The sequence below is a fragment of the Electrona antarctica genome (genome assembly GCF_951216825.1).
Source record: "Electrona antarctica genome assembly, chromosome: 7".
NCBI classification, from domain to species: Eukaryota; Metazoa; Chordata; class Actinopteri; order Myctophiformes; family Myctophidae; genus Electrona; species Electrona antarctica.
This window is the reverse complement of record NC_136812.1, coordinates 32,444,239-32,464,367: the sequence shown is the minus strand read 5'-3', so window position 1 is coordinate 32,464,367 and position 20,129 is coordinate 32,444,239. Positions and strand designations below refer to the sequence as shown.

The following is a 20,129-nucleotide window of genomic DNA, read 5'->3' as shown; positions in this document are numbered from 1 at the left end:
GGTCTCTACTAGGCCCCCCTCCTCTTCCCTCTAAATCAAATTTACAAGTTCACAATGCATTGTCTAACAATTGAACTTCTAATTAAGTTTGGTATCACAATGAAATCTAATTGTTCAAGGTTTTTGAAATCTAATTGTTCAAGGTTTTAAAGAAGAAATAATTTAATTAAGATAGGGGTGCATAGAAAAAAAACATTTGCATGCATTCCAAGTCATCCATGCAGTTAGGCAGGCATGATGTGGAAAGAGGGAAAAAAGGAGAAGCCCCGACAGAGTGTGTATTGAGTCTATGAGTTCATGAAAGTCATGTGTTTATGTGGGAGTAGGCCCGCAGATTTCTTTCGGATTTGTGTGCCAGGTCACGTTATCTCAATGTCCGTGGTGAAAGTACGATAACATAGCAAGTTGCTATGGAGACGTCCTTGATCGTGGCCACAGTCCAAAAATCACACAACAGGTGTCTTCTCATTCTAAAATAAATATTGGTTAAATCTATTCGACTGACTGAATTATATTATTAAAATCATAGTGTTTTGCCAACTATTTAGGGGCCCCAGCCCAGTTTGGCAATGGGAGCCACTGGCCTGGTCTTTACCCATGGTGGCTGAAAAGATGACTATTCCTAGCACATTCATCCCATCGCTGTTTCCTGGCCGTGTGCGTACGACTACATCGGGAGGCGGTGTCAGGTCGAGGGCGAAGTTCTGTATGCCAGTTCCATTATCATCCCGGATGCCGTAGATGAGCGCTCGCCGCGTGCTGGACTCTGATAGGCTCTGACTCACAGTGGGTTTCGGTTTAACGGTGATCTGACTGCTTGTCCGGTACTAATGGAAGGGAATAGAAGAGGGGACCATTATCCTCCCCTGGTCATGACAAATCGCTTGTGTTATGTGATTTGTTGTGTGCAGTGTGCTGTGTAGCCTGAAATGCCCTCACCTGTTGAAACGTCGCCTGAACCAGATTTGATGGAAACATGTTGCTGCAAGACAGAGGGAAATATTCATGAATGTGACATAAAAGTAAAAAGACAAGCACACTGTAATCATTAAATTGTTGCTGTCAGGAAGAACACATATGCCTATTATTCACTCTCATCCATTGTAGCCAGACTTTCCCTTCCTTTGTATTTGTTAGTGCAAGTACTGTAGTAATGACAGGATACAGAAGACCAGCACTTTTCTTACCGTAATAGGATTTTATTATCCAACAACCAGTGGTAGAGGGGATATATATATATATATATATATATATATCCAGTAACACATCTCGGCTCAGAGCATGTGTGCTGAGTCATAGGCTCCTTTGTCTTTACCGAAGCCCTATAGGGACAAAACACTGCATTTAGCCCGGACGGTTAGCTCAACCGTCTGTAGGCTGCTGAGCCAACCCGACGGCGTGCTGCTGGTTCGACTCTCGATCCCGATGGCCTTTGCCGTGTGTCTTCCCCCCATTTCCTGTCAGATTACTTTCAACCTATCAATAAAGGCAGAAAAAGCCAAAAATATCTTAAGAAAAAAAACAAAAAACACTGTGCGTATTTGGTCATTATGAAACACGTGTAGAATATGTTTTTAGAGCGATAAAAATGAGTAATATGTATGACCCAGCGCGGACGGTCGGAGCTGCAGGATGGAGTTGTGTACCACTCGTTATTGGGTATAACAACATCAGATTAAGGTAAGAAAAGTGAGTAGCTGCAGGTTAATACAGCGGCCCAGGGAGGGCCGAGGCCTTAATTTTCGGGCCTGTTGAGAACTCTAGTTTTCACCGGCTGCCGGCCGCGGCTGCGCTAATAACTTTGGGGCAGGCCCATCTAGAGTTTGAATGGACATGCGGTATCAGTCAAAAGGGAGACATAGAAGAGGAAGGACGGGTTGAGAAGGATCAACATAATTATGTCAGGCAGGTCAGCTCTATATATGGAGATCGGGTTTGAGGTCATGTAGAGTTGCTGGCCGGCTCCATATATGCAGATCTAGGTGATAATCCAGTCTTCTCCATGTATGGCTATCCAGGGTTTGATGAGGTCAGTGTCGTGATCTTCATGGAGTTGGCCATATCTAGAGCATGTCACATGCTAGCCCCTCCTACAGGTTTAATGTTTGTATTGTCTAGACAAACATAAAAAATGCCATTGACAATGGACAGAGTTTAATGTTTGTTTTGTCTGTCACTGAGCAAATTGGCATATGCATGTTATGTTATGATATCGCGATGATGTAAGATGATAAGGGTTGGTAAAGCCAGAGCCATCTAATAGAAGAGTTACGATATTGAGGGGGCAGAAACGGAGTGCTCGAGCGCTGTTCATGCAGCCTGAACTGTACAAGCTGGAGTTTGAAATACATTGTTTTCAACGAGGGCGGCAAAGACTGTTTTGTGGAGTTGAAAGCCTATACTTTCCCTAGTGGACGCACCCACCACACGTCTAAAATACACCTTTTGGCCAGAAAAGAAAATATTTTACCAGAAGGAAAGATCTGGTCAATGGGAATTATCGATTGACAAGATCTGTAGAGGGCACAGTGGAGTAACTAAAAATGTTCTTCTTCCGGTGAAATATTTTATTTTCTGGCCAAAAAGTGATTTTTCTTTTTCAACTTAAATTGTATTCATTTTTCAAGAACAATCAAAAACAAAACAAAAACATACATTTATTATATATGTGTGGTAGGGGTCGTCCACTCCATAAACTCCACAAAACCTTATTTGTATTTCGTTCTTTTTATTTTTGAGCGCAGGAAGTTGAAAGTACCATAGCGTTAAGGAGAAATCCTAACATGCACCAGAGCTAGCCCCAAAAGAGGGAGTCCGGAAGTTGATGAGCTTCTCTGTATTTCCTCAAAATCTGAGCCAGTTGTGTGATCCTGTGAACCTTTTCATGGTCTAATATGCAAATTAGCCATGAACTAAAACCACTTTGAGCAGCAATGCTGGGACACAATGCCTGTAATATGTGCAATTTGAATAGATCTCAGAATTTCTCAGTGATATGAGGGAGAAAGTAAAGAGAAGATGTCCTCCCAATACTTGAAACAGCAACACACTGTGCCAATGATGTATACTATGCGTATATCTAATGTGCGGCTGAGCATAGACATGGTAACGCCCCGCCTGCCTCTGATTGGCCTACCAACACTGCCCGTCTTGACTGTCCACTGAGGTGGATATAGCTATGCTGGATAGTCTGATAGTATACGGTATCGGTATGATACAAGAGAACTGCCTATAACTTGTACGTTTTATTTTTGTAGAAGAGGCAAACTAATGCCGTTTGCTTTGATTGAATGATTGTTTGATTGATGTATGCGGTAATATGATTTGATTTGGGTGTGTTCTAAATAAAGTGTTTGTGTTGATTATTGTGTAATTTATTTGTACAGTATGTGTAAAGTAAACGTGAAACATTATTGTACTGTAAAAAGGTCTCTTTTCCCTTCACCTTTATCCTTTTTAGTATAATAGTAATTCGATTAATACACGATAATCAACACTAACACTTTATTTAGAAGTACACACCCAAATCAATAGTACATCGTACACGTGTGTTCAATCAATTATTCAATCAAAGCAAACTATATTAAAAAACGATATTAGTTTGCTTCTTATACAAAAATAAGTTAGTTAAAAGGCTGCATTCTGTCGCGCGTCCCAAGCTGTCATTCTCTTGTATTATTTTCCCACCACGGAGTAACCTCGCATCTCGGAGGACAGTCCAGAGCGGCAGTGTCCGTAGGCCAATCAGAGGCAGGCGGGGCGTTACCATGTCTATGCTCAGCCGCACATTAGATATACGCATATACTACTGATGCACACAGGGCCGGATCTACAATATGGGCACTTTGGACCCGTGCCCAGGGGCCCTTGGCCGCCAGGGGGCCAAAAAACGACAACAAAAAAACACAGAAGTTTGCCCCACTAATCAGAATGAAATAAATGGTGTCTTAAAAAAATTGGGCTGTGTGAGGTCAGGTGGAGAGGTGATTCTGGTGGAATAAAAGACGCGAGTCCGCCATCCAGCATTGCTTTGTTTTCATTCTGCAATCTGCATGCATAGCGCGTCAGGTGGCTCGACAAAAAAAGGTAAAAACTATGTGGTTGTAATACAAATAATGTGCTTGTTACTGCCTGGCTGTCACTCTGGGGCGGGGTAGCGGCCGGGAATAGGCCAATATAACAGCATAAAAGTGAAAGTGAAAAGGTCACAAGCAACATGCAGGCAGCCCTATAGCTTAGTGGTTAGTGAACCCGCCTGGGGAGGAGCCAGAGCCCCTGGTTGTCCCAGGTATGATTCCAGGCCAGGTCAGCAATGTGTCGATGTGTGTCCCTGAGCAAGAAGACTCTTAACCCTGAATTGCCGGAATGGCTGCTCACTAATATACATATAATGTGACAAAAACACATTATCTGGACTAAAGTGTGTGTGTGTGTGTGTGTGTGTGCTCGTTATTTGAACCATAATTATTTTGGCGCGTGCAGGTAATGGTCTTACCGAATGAGGTCCAGCAGTGCGTCAGCAGAGCTCATGACTGGCTTGCCACTGTCCCCAGAGTCCTCCTTCTGGGCCGCTCCCCCGGGGTGGATGATAGACACCATGATGATGCCCACCACCACGGCCACAAAGGTGGTCCACAGGTAGTAGGACACTGTGATCAGGCCTAGCCGGCTGGAGCACTTGGCATCCAGTGCTGCGAGGCCTGACATCAAACTGCAAACAAAAAGAGAAGGACCAGTATAGACAAAATGACGTGATAATTCTGTTCATTGGACCAGTTGTGGACAGTAAAGAAGTACATTTAATTGACTATTGTAGTTATAAGTAAATGCGCACTGTACTCACTTGAGCCTATTTGCAGCCTATTATTGGACTAATAACTTTTATACTTATGCCTTTTCACTCCTCAAACTCCTCTTCAAAGACAGTACTTTTGACTCCAGTCTCCACTACATAAGGAGGGGTGGGGGGGATCCATACAATGTACATTGTAACCTGTACGTTTTAATACTTTTTTTTTATTTTTTTAAATAATGTACTTTTGAATAAAGGTGTTTTGGAATACTCTTGGAGTACTCTTTGTACAAAAAATAGGCCTATATAATAATAATAATAATAATAACTAGAAAAGACGCAATTTTTTTTTAAATTGCAAAGTGTGGTTGCTTACATAAGCCCCTCCCACTAATATTGTGAAGTCTTGCTACAACCTCTGTCCAATTTTCCGTGACTCCTTGACTCTTGAAAACGCTTGAATAGTTTGGTCTTCTGCCCCTTCAATGGAACTCATGTCTTTATAAACGATTGTAAAACATAGATTGGTTACGTAACCAACAACAGCCAATTAGCTACTACAAACGTTATGCAAAGCCCGGCCAATCACAGCGGAAGTTAGATTACTCCGGAATAGCCAATTAGCTACTACAAACGTTATGCAAAGCACAGCCAATCACAGCGGAAGTTAGATTACTCCGGAATAGTCTGTTTGTAAAACATAGATTGGTTACATAACCAACAACAGCCAATTAGCTGCTACAAACGTTATGCATAGCTCAGCCAATCACAACGGAAGTTCGATTCGATTATTCGATTACTCGATTCCTCCGGAGGAAAAATAAAGTGTCACAATAACAATAGTCTGGTTGCCGCGGGCAACCACACTAATAATATGAATAATAATAATAATTGACTGAACAACGTTTACTTATATCTATACTTTGATACAAGTACTGGGGTTGAGTAGTTTGTCTATCACTGAATTTGACCCATCCCAGGCATTAGGAGTGGTAGGCTGAGTACTGAGAAGTCAATTCCCGGGGACCAGCTCCAACACTACAAACTAGAGAATAAGCCCTTTGAGATGCAGGGTATCTTGTTTTCAAGGGGGTCCTCGATTCATACCAGTAGTGGCATGACGCTAGAACAGAACGCTTAGCAACATGACGCTCAACAGCAAAATGCAAAGAGAAAACGTCAACTTTGATTTGGATCCGCTCAATACAACACTGGGTGTGGACTATGCATACACTCAACAACACTTGAATTGGACAGAAACCATGAACTGCTGTATGGATGTGCTGTAGTGAATATTTAAGGTTTAAACTAGTAGTTGTGTGTGTGTATATATATGTATATGTATATGTATATGTATATGTATATGTATATGTATATGTATATGTATATGTATATGTATATGTATATGTATATGTATATGTATATGTGTATATATATATATATATTGTTGAGCTGCCAACTTGCGCCTTGCACACACAAATAGGCCATACATGGCCTACTTGTGCGCAAGCAGAGCGCGCAAGTACTACTACTAACTAATGTCTATTACAATTGCTGTTCTAAATCCTTTAGACACGCTATTGACCTTATAACAACCTTGAAACGTACCTTAGTTACGTCACCATCAACAGCCAATAAGGGACCACCATTCTTACCTTAGTTACGTCATCAAGAATGGTGGTCCCTTATTGGCCGGTGAACAACACCGACATGTATACTCATTGGCCGGTGGACAACACCGACATACAATATATACATACTTATAGGCCGGTGGACAACACCGACATACAATACATACATACTTATTGGCCAGTGGACAACACCGACATACAATATATACATACTTATAGGCCGGTGGACAACACCGACATACATACCCAGTCGATCGCAGTATGCCTACTTGCGCACTCTGCTTTTGCACAAGTAATTACTGATGCAGGTACAGGACCTTTATATATTTTCTTAAATATAACTGACTTTTTTATGGTTCTGATCTGATTGTTCTAACCGGAAAACATTAAACTGCTGCCTGAGACATTAATCCTAGCAGAGCATCCTATTACTAGACTAGACTCCTATATGACATTACTCAAGTATTTTAATTTAGTTTCTTGTGTTCTTAAAATCATGTACGGAAACTATGGTCTTTGTGAGGAAATATAAATATAATGTATTTATAATACATACTGTATCATATTTTGTGTGTTTCTAACTGTGTGCGTGGCGCGTGTGCTGGCTGTGTATTGTGAATGTAAAGATCAAAAGATCAGTCTCTAATCCCCCACTGCTCGCATTCAGGACACAAAAGACGCATGCACGCACACACAAGAGCAGGCATAAAAACACATGTCCTGTATCCTACCAGAGAGAGAGAGAGAGAGAGAGAGAGAGAGAGAGAGAGAGAGAGAGAGAGAGAGGGGAGATGAAGTGAATGGATATGGCAAACAGATGGTCTCCTTAATTCAGAAGCTTACTGCTGTTCAATAGGCCTGACTATATATTATGTGGAATACAGGCATAGGCTAGGTCTATCTGAGGCTGCTGATTATCTCATCATCTCCTGGACTCCTTGTGTACTGTATGGAGTGTGACATTTTGATCTGGCAATGGAACACATTTTCTCTGTTCAGCACATGCACACACTTACATACACGTACACGAGCACACAAAGCACACGCGCATGCACGCACACATACGTACACACTGGCATATGCATCCATACCTTTAAGAGGTAGTATCCTTAATGCCAATGCTGAATAGCTATTGAATGGCTGAGTTTCCCAAAGCTTCTGTGTGGGCATGTGCGCATGCGCTGCACTCCTGTTCAAGCTACAAATGTCTTTGAGAAACCCAGCCCTTAGCTATTCCTTTAGCTTTGTGTGCACCCATTTGACATAGCTCACTAAGAATCTGATGACTAGAGTGTGTGTTTCTACTCAAACTGTCATTGATCTAATTCTGACCAAATCCAGAATCTCCAAGAAAGGTGTAATTGTATGCAAGCTTAGCGATAATTTTATGATATTCTGTACTGTACCCGCAAAAAACAAAAACCTAAGACCGGCTGTCACAATATCTAGGGACCTCAAAACCTACTCTAGTGAGGTCTTTAACGAAGAATTGGAGAGTCTAGATTGGTCCGATGAGCTTAAGAGCACACCTGTCGAAGAAGCATGGATGAATTCGGACATACTGACTGCAATGAAAGACAAAAAATGCTCTGAATTTCTAAAATGCATGGTCAAAGCTTGCCAAGCGCTTCGACAGTGATCTCCAAGCTCAGCTGGACAACCTAAAAACCCAAAGAAACACTGTTACTGCCATGACCAAATCCGCTAAAAGAAACTTTATCAATGATAAAGCTGAGGAAAACAAAAACAATCCTCGGGAGCTCTGGAAGCTACAACCAACTGGACTGAAAACCAGGTTTTCAAACATAAACATCAAATCGAACGACACTCTCATCACTGACGAGCTTGATGTGGCCAATTACTTAAACATCTTCTTTACAAACATAGCAACAACGCTGGTTAACAAACTGCCCTCCCACTCTGGGCTCTTTGGTGTAGAGCACATTAAAACCTTCTACAGAAACCTAGGTGTTTGTAAAGACGATTTTAAAATGGTAATGCTAACAACTGATGAGGTAGCCTACTTAAGAAACCTTAAGTGCCCGCGCCATGACAATGTTCCCTCAAAATTTCTCAGAGACTTAGCCATCTCCAATCATCACCCACATACAGGGACAGGTCCCCCATGATTTCAAACTTGCCAGAGTAACCCCCCTGCACAAGAAAGGGAGCAAATTAGACCCCGGCAACTACCGCCCTATTTCTATTCTTAGCTCCATCTCGAAAGTAAGGGAAAATCACACCCGTGTGAAGTGAGTGGTGCAACTCCGTGTGGGGGTCCCTGGAAGTTCCAGACCCACAGCACAGCCAGGGTGCCGACCAGTTCTGGCGAGCCGCCCCACGTCCGAAACGGTAGAAAAATGAGAGAGTTACCATGTAGGGGTCTCTGGGGGTCCCCGGGGAGTCCCCGGGGGGTCCCCAGAACATCCAGACCCCAAGCGTCCAGGGGCTCAGGCCGATTCCGGCGAGCCGCCCCACGTCCGAAACGGTTGAAAAATGATAGAGTTACCGTGTAGGGGTCCCCTCTATGTGCGTGTGTGTTTGTGTGTGTTAGGTTGCGCACAGGTGGTGAAAAACAACCATGCTATTTTTGTGTCTATGAACAGGTTGAAAAGTATCTTACCACTAAAAAAACGAATGTACGAATTCCAATCTGGCTTCAGAACATCCTGAACATCCACTGCATCCTCTATTTGAGTGTCCACATCAAACACGAGGTGGGTGCTGGCAAATACTGCGGCATGGACCTCCAAAAGGCTTTCGACACTGTGAACCACTCCATACTGATTAACAAGCTAAAAGCTAATAGCACATCAGTGAGCTGGACGCAATCCTATCTGGAGGGGAGAGAACAGATGGTGGAGGTGAACGGAACACTGCCCCCCCCCCCCCCCCCCCCCCCCCCCTCTATTTGGTTCCATTTGTACACTCTCAGAGTTAAATTAACAGCGGTTTTACAATATAAATTGGGGTACCAGAGATAGAAATTCCATTAAATCGGGGGTCCGTAGCATAATACGTGTGAAACTGGCATATGTTTCCAAATGGGGTGTCCGTGTAATAAATGTTGATTTGGGGGTCCTTGACACGAAAAAGTTTGGGAACGACTGTGCTACACCACCCATGTACCTGTCTAAATACTTCCTCAATGTAAAGTCCACACCCACAACAAACCATGTGCAACCCAGATTCGGCACAAACAAGGGACTAAATTCATTTCGCTCATATGCCACCAAAAGACATGCGAATCCCTTGACTTCAAAACCGCTCTCAAAGGGCACCTACGGGCGGCTGCAATTCGAAACTGGCCCCCATAAAATCTGAATTTTCCCCCAGGGCTCGCCCCCTCTGTCTGTTTGCAATGAATCTAATATTAAATGGGCCAGTATATGGTTAAGAACCTTAATAATTGATAAAAGAAAAATTTCAATGGATTCTATTAGTATTGGGTATGCTAAATAACATACTAAAAATGTAGGAAATAATAACTTCTGGAAAGGCATCATTTTCAAGATTGCGTCCACGATAGCTGCAAAATGCCTATAAAGCTGGGATTTAATATGTAAAAAATCATATCAATTATGCACTTGGTGACAAGTTTTAGATATTTTGCATGATGTTAGGTATGGGCATAATGTTTTCAAAAACCATCGCAAACAAGCTGGGCTCGCCCCCTAGTGGTCTGTTTGCAATGAATCCAATGCTGGCCTATTCAACATATAGGATTTATTGCAAACGGACCACTAGGGCGCGAGCCCAACTCGTTTGAGATGGTTTTTGAAAATCTTATGCCCATATAACCTAACACCATGCCAAAAATCAAAAACTCACCAAGTGCATAATTGTTATGATTTTTTATCTATTAAATCCCAGTTTATAGGCATTTTAAGCTCGCGGCAGCCAAATGACTCCTTTCCAGAAGTTATTTTCCCCCAATTTTTTAGTATGTTATTTAGCATACCCAATACTAATAGAATCCATTGGAAAATCTCTTTTATCAATTATTTTGGTTTGTATATAGGCCCTACTTTAATTTTAGATTCATTGCAAACAGACCACTAGGGGGCGAGCCCAACTCGTTTGCGATGGTTTTTGAAAACCTTATAACCATACCTAACACCATGCCAAAAATCAAAAACCTGTCACCAAGTACAGGATCTTGTTGATTTCGGACGAATTGGGACCCAGCTATGATTTCCTGTTTATGGCTATGAAGTGTTTTGTCTCTAATGTTATGATGAATTGACCCTATTGTAAACAAGTGTAATGCTTTATGCCTGGTGTCGTCCACTAATAGTTTTGTATTGAGTTGTGCTTGAAATGTATACTGTAACTCTCCAATCTGTTAATAAATTCATCAATCAATCAATCAATCAATCGATTGATTGATTGATTGATTGAAAATTGTATTAACAGTTTGCAGAATTACAGTACATTTCAAGCACAAACTCAATACAAAGGCTGTTAACTGTGAGTGGACGATCCAATTAAGCATTACACTTGTTTACAACAGGGTCCACCATGTTCAATTAATCAAAACATTTAGAGACGTACAAATAGACACTTCTATATAGACAAAGAACAGAACAGGAATTCATCATAATGGAGGTAAAAAGGGAAAAGAAACATATACAGTGAGGGGAAAAGGGGGGGGGGGATTCAGATTTTACGGGGGCCAGTTTCGAATTGCAGCCATCCGTAGGTGCCCTTTGAGAGCGGTTTTGAAGGAGTCAAGGGATTCGCATGTCTTAATGACTGTTGGTAGGGCGTTCCACATTTTGGTGGCATAGGAGCGAAAAGAATTTAGTCCCTTGTTTGTGCCGAATCTGGGTTGTACATGGTTCGTTGCACTCCCTCTGGTGTTGTGGGTGTGGACTTCGTTAACATTAAGGAAGTATCTAGACAGGTACATGGGTATCTTGGTGGAGTATCGAATCTTGTGGACCAGACCCATTGCAAGATGCTGTACTCTGTCGTCGACCTAAGCCATGCCAGTCTGTCAAAGTGGGCAGGGTGAGGTGGGTTCGGGGGGTGAGGCCAAGTAGGAGCCTGACCAGTTTTTTTTGGGAAGTCTGGAGCCTAGTTTTAAGGGCCTTTGAGGTGCTGTGGTACCAGGAGGTATCAATCAAGGAGGTATCAATCAATCAATCAAAACAATCACCTAAATTGTGAGTGGAACTGTGTAAGAACTGTGTTTCTTGCATTGTCTGTCAGAATGTCACCGTCTCCAAATCCCGACACTCGATCTCAATGATAAACACTTACACTTTATCATTGCTCTGACAAGTCCTGCACAGAAAATAATAGTCAGACCTATAGAAATGTACCCACTGGCACCCACTGCCGTTTTAAGAACTCTCTGCGACTGACGGCCAAGCTACACCAGGCTTTTCGCGCACAAAACGTGTGCGTTTACCCCCGCACGTGCGTTTAATTTAGGTCCAGTCCTATTTTAAAAAACGCTGAGAAATCTTTAAAACCCCCGTTTGAGTGGCTGAAAAGGTGAAAACGTCGTTTGCGTGTGGCTGAAAGGCCCAAACGCACAAAAAAATGTTTTGAAAAAGATCCATATACCAGCCCAGGCCTTAGAATCTGATGAAAAGACTCTTTCACCAGAAGTTCATGAAAAACGAAATCTTGTTTAAAGGACAACTTTGGTTTTTTTCAACCAAGGTTCATGTTTTTGTTTGTTTGTTCAGGTTGTTTGAGCTCTTCCATGGGCTATTGTTGAGATAAAGTAGACCTTTAATTAAAGCATTTATCATTACTTGTAAGAGTGTGCACACTATTGTGCTCTGAAAAAGTATAAAGACATGTCTGATCTCTCCAGGACAGACGATGACAGCGCTGGCCCTGCGCTTCAAGGGATTTTGTAATCATTAAATATGCCATTTCTTAAGGTCCCATGAGTCTACAGCCTTTTTATTGGACTTTAGATAATTTGAACCTGAGTAACATCGCATCACTATGACTCAGGCAATATAGCACTGGGCATAACGGGCAATGGATAATGGAACTCTTAAAGACAATGGCATGTGGCACTTGATTGGTTTCATTATTGTAACACACAAAGCACCAGGTGTTTTAGATATTTAGGCAGGTGACCAAAATAGCTACTTTAGTACCAAATTAGAGCCCTTAATGTTGCTATTTGTTTTTTTAAATGTTGGTTGAGAGTTGTATTGCTGCGGATTATTATGCTTGATATTTAAAATAAATATTTTAATGAATCATGCTGTAGTATACCTAATTTTGAGCTTTTCCAAAGTCAGTAAAATCTATTTGCAGTGTTTCAGATCAATTGTTTCATCATTGTTTTCTGTACCTGTATCAAATAAGAGGGAACAAAAAATAATCTGGTCTTGGTCTTGACTCTGTCTCGCCTCGCAGCGTTCTCGGTCTCGTCTCGGTCTCGACCCCTCTAGGTCTTGGTCTTGTCTTGGTCTCGCTTTAGGTGGTCTCGACTACAACACTAAGTAAGACTATAGTAAATAATAAAAAAGAAATCGCTATAAAATGTTGTAAAAAAATACATATAGCCCCATGGTCGAATGCCCCAAATGTCAAAAATAGCTAAAATATTTTCCTTTCTCTAATAACAACCTAAACATTAACCTTGGTTGAAACAAGAAATGATGACTTTCGTCATATTATTACCAGCAGCTTTTATATTTGCGGCGGTGGTGGTCCACAGTAAAAAAAAAAATAGCAGATCTACAAGCTCCCAATGTAAAGATATGAATATGATGCAGTGTGAGCTTGTAGATAGGCTATTTTAACAATTTTATGTATTTTTGATTATTATATATTTTGTAAAGGAATGGTTTTGGTCATACAAGGTTTTCACCTGACAACAATATATGTGACTGTATCAGTATCAGTCAGTTTGACCAGATTGCATTCAAATTGGTTACTATGAGTATGAGGTTTCCACTTGACAGCACGCAGTTGGTTTAATTGACACCCGAACACATTGTTGTCCATCTTTCCTAAAACGAGAGTCTAAAATTTTGTAGAGTTATTGGTCCATTTGCAGGCTTGGCAGGTCTAAAGAAGTCCCGTGGTTGCCTGCGTAGGGGTCCGCGGGTAGAGGCTGTGGCCTGTGGAGGTCCCCGAGGAGTTCGGCGCAGGGTGGAGGGGGTCCGCGGTAGTATGCGTGGGAGTCCGCGAGTACAGTAACTGAGACTCAAATGTGTTACTGTCTGTTACCCATTAAATCAGCGAGTCTGCTGCCACGTTTTAGCGGCGCTCCGCTGTTATTTTCCCCCTCAATGTCGTAACTGTTGTATTAGTTGGCTCTGGGACAGGTTGAAGCCAGTGCGATCATGGCTAATGGCTGGGATTCGGTGCGTCACAGTGCGTCGCATTGGAAATGACCAATGCGAAGTGTCTAATCGTAATACTTAGGCACAAACCAACTATTGTCGAAGAACAATATTGATGTAACTAAGAGATTCGCTGAGTGAGCTATATTTTATATACAGAGATTTAGAAGGAATAAGCAAAAGCGTGATGCGGCAATTCCTCCTCCTCCACACTCCGTCCGCTGTGGCTCCTGCATGAGTTGGCGAGAGTCGAGATGACACTTTGTGGAGTGGGCGGTGGCTTCCAGGCGTGCGTGCGTGCGTGTGTGTGAGCCAAGTAGTGTGTTGAAAGGTGTTTTTGTGGGCTTTTGAAATATGCGGACATGGCAAACCCACAACTAGCGGTGTGAACTAGTGGTGTCAGTCTACCGGTCGTAAGTTTCCAAGGCAATCCCTAACCAGCACCTTCTACGAAGCTGCTGGTAAAAAACCAAAGTTGTCCTTTAAAAATAATTCTGCCTAATGATGATGTCACAGCCATCCAATGAGACACAGATTTATTTTGTATCATAAAGATTAGTGAGGACCAATTATATGAAGACATGTTGAAAAGTGGTGAAGTGGTCCTTTAACATTTTTCAAATGTAATGTAAAATTTAATGTCAGATTAAGCGACGCCCCTTTGAAAACATATGAACACTCCAACAACACTTCACTAATTCTGTGAATACCACAACACAGCTCAATGAGCTGAAAATACATAAAATAAATGTTCCACTATATAGTATATATGCTTAGTTTCATTATATCTAGATATTCCACTGTTACGTTCTTAGCTTACGTATGATTCATAAAAACTACTTGTTTATGTATATGATGTATTGCCATGCTTTTTGTTCTTGCTTAATGTAAATCACTCTGGATTAAGAGCATCTGCTAAATGCCTAAATTGTAAATTGTAATGATATAAAATGAATTCACGTACATTCATCTTCCTAATTAAAACAAAGGGTGTTCTGTTGGTCTGTTCAGCTGTTTGGTTTAGTTAGGTCAGCTATGGCAATTCATTCTATAGATTTGTAATCTAGGTCCAAGGCAGACACAACATTTCTCGTTTGGGTGTGGTCCCATCATTTCATCAAGAGAGGGCCAATGAGCAATATAAAGTTACACTGTGCTCAACATGATTATCTGAGCAGCCATCAGCTGGGTGAAGCTGGAATTAAATTTCCCCTGCAGGATTAATACAGGTTTTAAAGGTCTTATTCTGCATCTAACATTTAGCATCTTCTAAAATCTAAATGCCTAAATTGTAAATTGTAAACATGCACTTGGACCAAATTTGACATGATGTAGCCCAATGCTTGCATAATTATGTTCTCTCCATTACAAGAAATGGCAAGAGCATCAACGTCTATTGAGAAGCTGAGAAATTCAGTCAGCATACTTTTTGCATTCAAGCCCCCATTAATCTGCTCTGAAGTTCTGTCATGCCTTCTGAAGCGGAGGACAGTAGGCCTACCTGGACACGACCAAGGGTAGGATCAACATCTTCAACATCCGCATAAGCAACTCTCCAGGGAACTGGAAATACTTCACTTCCTGTAGAGTGAGGAGAAAAAGAAATATGACTGTAGAGATGAGGTGGGGAGCTACACAGTGGTGGACAGTTTATTTATTTATTGCCTATTTATTTATTTATTTAACTTAGACACATTTTTTAAATACTCAAGTAAAGTATGTACTTTACTTGAGTATTTGTATTTTTGGATACTTATGACTTTCACTCCACTAGCCTACATTTCAAAGAGAACTAGAAATATAGCTGCAAGCTGCGATAATAGGGGCCAATATATATATGCATGATAAGCCATAGAAACATTAGAACACTGAAGTTGAGAGAAAGAAGACCATGATATACAATTTACAAATTAACATTTTAAATAGATGACCCTATAACCTAACCTCAGTAAAACTATACCTAAACCTAGCCTTAACCCTAACACTGACCTCAGTAAAACTATGTTAAACCTAACCGTAACCCAAAAAGCCCCAACAAAGTATATAGCCTACAGAGAAGGTGGGGTCCTGAGATGATTCCCACCCTGGAGAATAGACTTTCAACAACACAAAACAGCCTTTGTTTCGGTGAGCGGGTAGCGAAGTAGTTTTATTTTGACTAAAGTCGGGAGCCCACGCACGGCAGTAGATTTTTCTTTCCATGTGCAGCAGAAGAGCGCCTGGCAGTGTGTTAGAGTTCTCTCTAACACCCTGCCTCTGGACCAGGGCTAGGATGGTTCAAGGTTCAAGGTTACTTTATTTTGTCTCCCAGGGGAGAAATTTGTCTTGGACACAAAGACCCGCACTGCAGCATACATAAATAAATAGAATACATTACACTACAAGACAATAAGGTCTGACTCGTACATCATCAAAATAATAATATAAAACACCCAAGCCAAAATACCTCGTGCAAAAAAGAGCAGTGACTTTAGCACCCCTCTAAACCTTCTACCCCTAACCTGTCTGCCCTCTACAAGGATTCAGCCCTTGTGTCCGTGTCGCCGCAGCGCCACCACCACCACCAGGGTGTCACTCATCCCATCTGGTACCAAGGAAGGGTGGCCCTTCAGATGGGTCGAGTAGCCGAACAAATTTTTACAAATTGCTTCATGTACAAAGTGACAGATGTGTTCCGCATGAGTCAAGGCATGTGTAAACAAGTTCTATGGCTTTTAGCCAAACACGGCATGAGTTATGCCTGTTCAAAGTGCCTGTTATTGCTGCTTATATATATATAAATATATATATATATATAGGACGACACCCAGACTCTTAACCTGAGGGGAGGGGGAAACCGAGGAGTTGTCAATGGTGAGGGTAAAACTGGGTTGAGTGTGGATTTCGAACCAATGAGGACTACCTCGGTTTTGTCACTGTTGAGTTTGAGGAAATTTGAGGTGAACCAGGATTTGATTTCCTGTAAACAGGTACAGAGGGAGGAGGGTGGGAAGGTGGAAGAGGGTTTGGAGGAGATGTAGAGCTGGGTGTCGTCCGCGTAGCAGTGGAAATTGATGTTGTATTTACGGAGAATCTGTCCATGGGGGAGGAGGTAGATGATGAATAGGATGGGGCCAAGAACAGAGCCCTGGGGAACATTGTCCTAACACAAACATTTTGAATGCCATTGACAATGAATGGCCAGTTTTGAGTGTTTGTGCAAACATTGAATGCCATTGACAATGAATGGACAGTTTTGAGTGTTTGTGCAAACATTGAGTGCCATTGACAATGGACAGTTTACACAATGTTTGTGTAAACACAAACATTGCGTAAACACAAACAATGAAGAAAAAGTGAGGACGCAAATTGTAATTGGCCAGAATGAGATGATGTATGATGATAAGAGCTCCCCTCACTTCACACAGGTGTGATTTTTTGAATAGCACCGATCTGTGTACAACCTTGTATGCGCACTCCCTAGAGGCCGGAAAAACCTTTGCCCTGCCAAAAAAAACCTTTGCCCTGCCTTTTATAGCGCCACCAGGAGGATTCTTTTACATTTCTCCTTCGGATTTTATCCAAATGTCAGGCAAGTCAAATCTCTATAGTCATGTGATAGAGACGTATCTGTTTGATTTTTGAGGCCCCTCGGTTTAATGTTTGTTTTTAGTTCAATGTTTGTTTTAAAAATGCCATTGACAATGAAGGGAAAATGTACGTCATCTTGTCCCTAACATTAAATGCCATTAACAATTTGTTTTGTCACCGTTTGTTTTACATCACCATTACATCACCTAATCAACATGAGTTAGGCTTTAATATATTAGCGCCCCTCACTTCACACGGGTGTGATCTTTCATATTCCACCCTGATTGGCTAAGATTCACAGCTAAAGTTTGCATGAGTGGCCCGTTTTGAGCAAAATGATGAACGCAGCTGGCTGTTTGAAATGATGAACGCAGCTGGCTGTTTGCTTTGGCATATCAACTATGTATGTTGTCATAGTTCACCCCCTCCCCTCGGGCAGGGGGTGCATACTTAGTTTAGACTAGTCATTGCTTAGACATGGGTTAAGGTTAGGTTTAGGTGTGCTGCCCCGTGGGAGGTTAGGTTTAGGGTGAGGGTTTGAGATAGGTTGTAGTTGTAGGACTAATGACTGGTCTAACCAATGACTAGTCTAAACCAAAAACTGCTGCACCCCTCGGGCAGCAGCCGTCATATATGGCGGAGACGCTGTTACTTATACCCATAGAGTACTGAGTGACATGCCTATTGTATTGATTGATTGATTGAAATATTTATTAACAGTTTGCAGAATTACAGTACATTTCAAGCACAAACTCAATACAAAGACTGTTAACTGTGAGTGGACGACCCAATTAAGCATTACACTTGTTTGCAAGAGGGTCCACCATGTTCAATTCATCAAACAGTATCATTAAAACATGCCATGATTTTGCAGATGTAACTCTAATGCACCTATAATATTTGTGTCTTTGTATGCGTATCCTTTGTGTGGACATAAATAAATGGTTAAAATGTGCGCACATATAGCATTGGTTAGACATAGCATTGGTCCAATTGGATTAAGATTGGTGTGATTTTTGATTCATGCCACTTTTTCCAATTAATAAATTGCTCAAAAGCGCATGAGGCGATTTCACTCCTCCTTCCGGGTAGGAACAGAGTGCATTCTGGGATGGATTGGACGCAAACTTTTCAACATCACTTCATATAATTGGTCCTCACTAATGTTCATGATAAAACACCACCATTTTTTCCTACTCAGTCTGTGTCTCATAGGAGGGCTTTGGGCAGTTCGGACACCCGTCCACCAGTGACATCATCATTAGGCAGATTTTTTTTTAAACAAGATTTGTTTTAAAATATATTTAGATTGTTATTATCGTGAGAACGATGGCTTCAACTTTTGCATTGCAACTTTTCAGGAAAAGAAAGCCTGCTGTTTCTATTAGCTTGGATTCACCATCGATGATGTCACTGGTGGACGGGTTTCTGAACTGCCCACAGCCTTCCTATGAGACACAGACTGAGTAGGAAAAGATTGTGGTATTTTATCATGAACATTAGTTAGGACCAATTATAGGAAGAGAAGTTGAAAAGTGGTGAAGTGGTCCTTTAATATATACCGGTACTCTATAAGGTCTACCCTAAACCGACACCAGACCCGTCCAATCTCACACACCACTGGACCGACCAGTGCTTAACTTTTGTGCATGCTGCCATTTGGCCAAGATAGACACTCTCCAAATGTATTTATATTCTGTGAACGACAACTATTTTTATTTAATATGTTGCACATGCCCACCTTCCCTCCGTAGTACAATAGGAGGAAGGATAGGCCTGTGCATGTCGCCACATACAGAAGTGCTTCTATCGCCTACATACAGTACAGCTCTGTGTTTGTTCTATGCCCTCGAGTCGTGTGCATATATATAGTAAGGTCCGCCTGCATGTGGAATACTGAGTCTTTGTATCAAGATGAATCTGCTTACGTACAATACATATATTATAAATTAACCACTTTGGTTTAGCCATTTCTTGCAACAAGTGGGGTTTATGGTCAATCAGAGAGTGATCAGAGGCTATATTCTCTCTCCTGTCAAGTCAACTCAATGTTGAGGGAATTCACCATAGGAGTTGGTCACGTATCAGTTCGAGAGCTCAGAACTGTAACTATCATCTGACCCCATCCATGACTGTTCATTGTTGGTGACCAAGAATGTATTTGTTCATCGTTGTCATCATCCTGTCAAATCAATACAAAAAAAGTCAGACAATGGAGCACTGCAATGGAAATGTGTTCATTTAACCAACCTGTAATTGTCGTGGTTTTTACGTTGTCCTACCTAAACTTTATTGTGCTTTATCCTCTAAATGTTTTAACCAGTACGCTTCTTTGTTTGTGGTTATTACTTTCTAATAAATTAAATCAAGTCAAAACATTTTAGGACCAGATACATTTATTTCATGTTTTGCTGCTTTTTCTTCACTGAATAAAATAAAGTCTATCTAATCTTTGGTTTTATTGATGCATGTCTTGTTGTTCTGTTCCCATTAGGCCCATCCTCTCAACATCCATCACCATCTGGTTCACTGCCTCTAAGGTTGAGGATGCATCATTCGGTCAGCCGAGAGGGTCATCGCTCATTGGTTACAACCTGCCATCTCTTCAAGACCTGTACCACTCCAGGACCATGACACGAGCAGGAAAGATCATATCTGTCTCACACTATACCTCTTACCTATCTGGTAAGAAATACCGGTCATCATGTCCTCTACGATGCCACTTGAACAGCTTTCCCTCTACAAACCCTCTGCCCCCCACTAACGACCCCACGCACGCACGCACGCACATGCGTTCAAGTGCTGTATGCT

At 41.6% G+C, this 20,129-nt stretch overlaps 2 protein-coding genes across 3 annotated transcripts in view; one reads left to right on the top strand and one right to left on the bottom strand.

Moving 5' to 3' along the window:
• The window catches only part of podn (podocan), a 163,762-nt gene that overhangs the window by 30,323 nt on the left and 113,310 nt on the right, over nucleotides 1-20,129 (top strand). The gene's annotated exons all lie outside the window — the stretch shown is intronic.
• Nucleotides 1-20,129, bottom strand: part of slc1a7b (solute carrier family 1 member 7b) — a gene marked incomplete at its 5' end in the record, with an annotated part of 40,606 nt that overhangs the window by 9,286 nt on the left and 11,191 nt on the right. Inside the window, 4 exons of the mRNA XM_079505735.1 lie at nucleotides 596-827; nucleotides 940-982; nucleotides 4,496-4,711; nucleotides 15,250-15,329. Of these exons, the coding sequence (XP_079361861.1) occupies nucleotides 596-827; nucleotides 940-982; nucleotides 4,496-4,711; nucleotides 15,250-15,329 (571 nt within the window). The remainder of the gene's footprint in view (nucleotides 1-595; nucleotides 828-939; nucleotides 983-4,495; nucleotides 4,712-15,249; nucleotides 15,330-20,129) is intronic.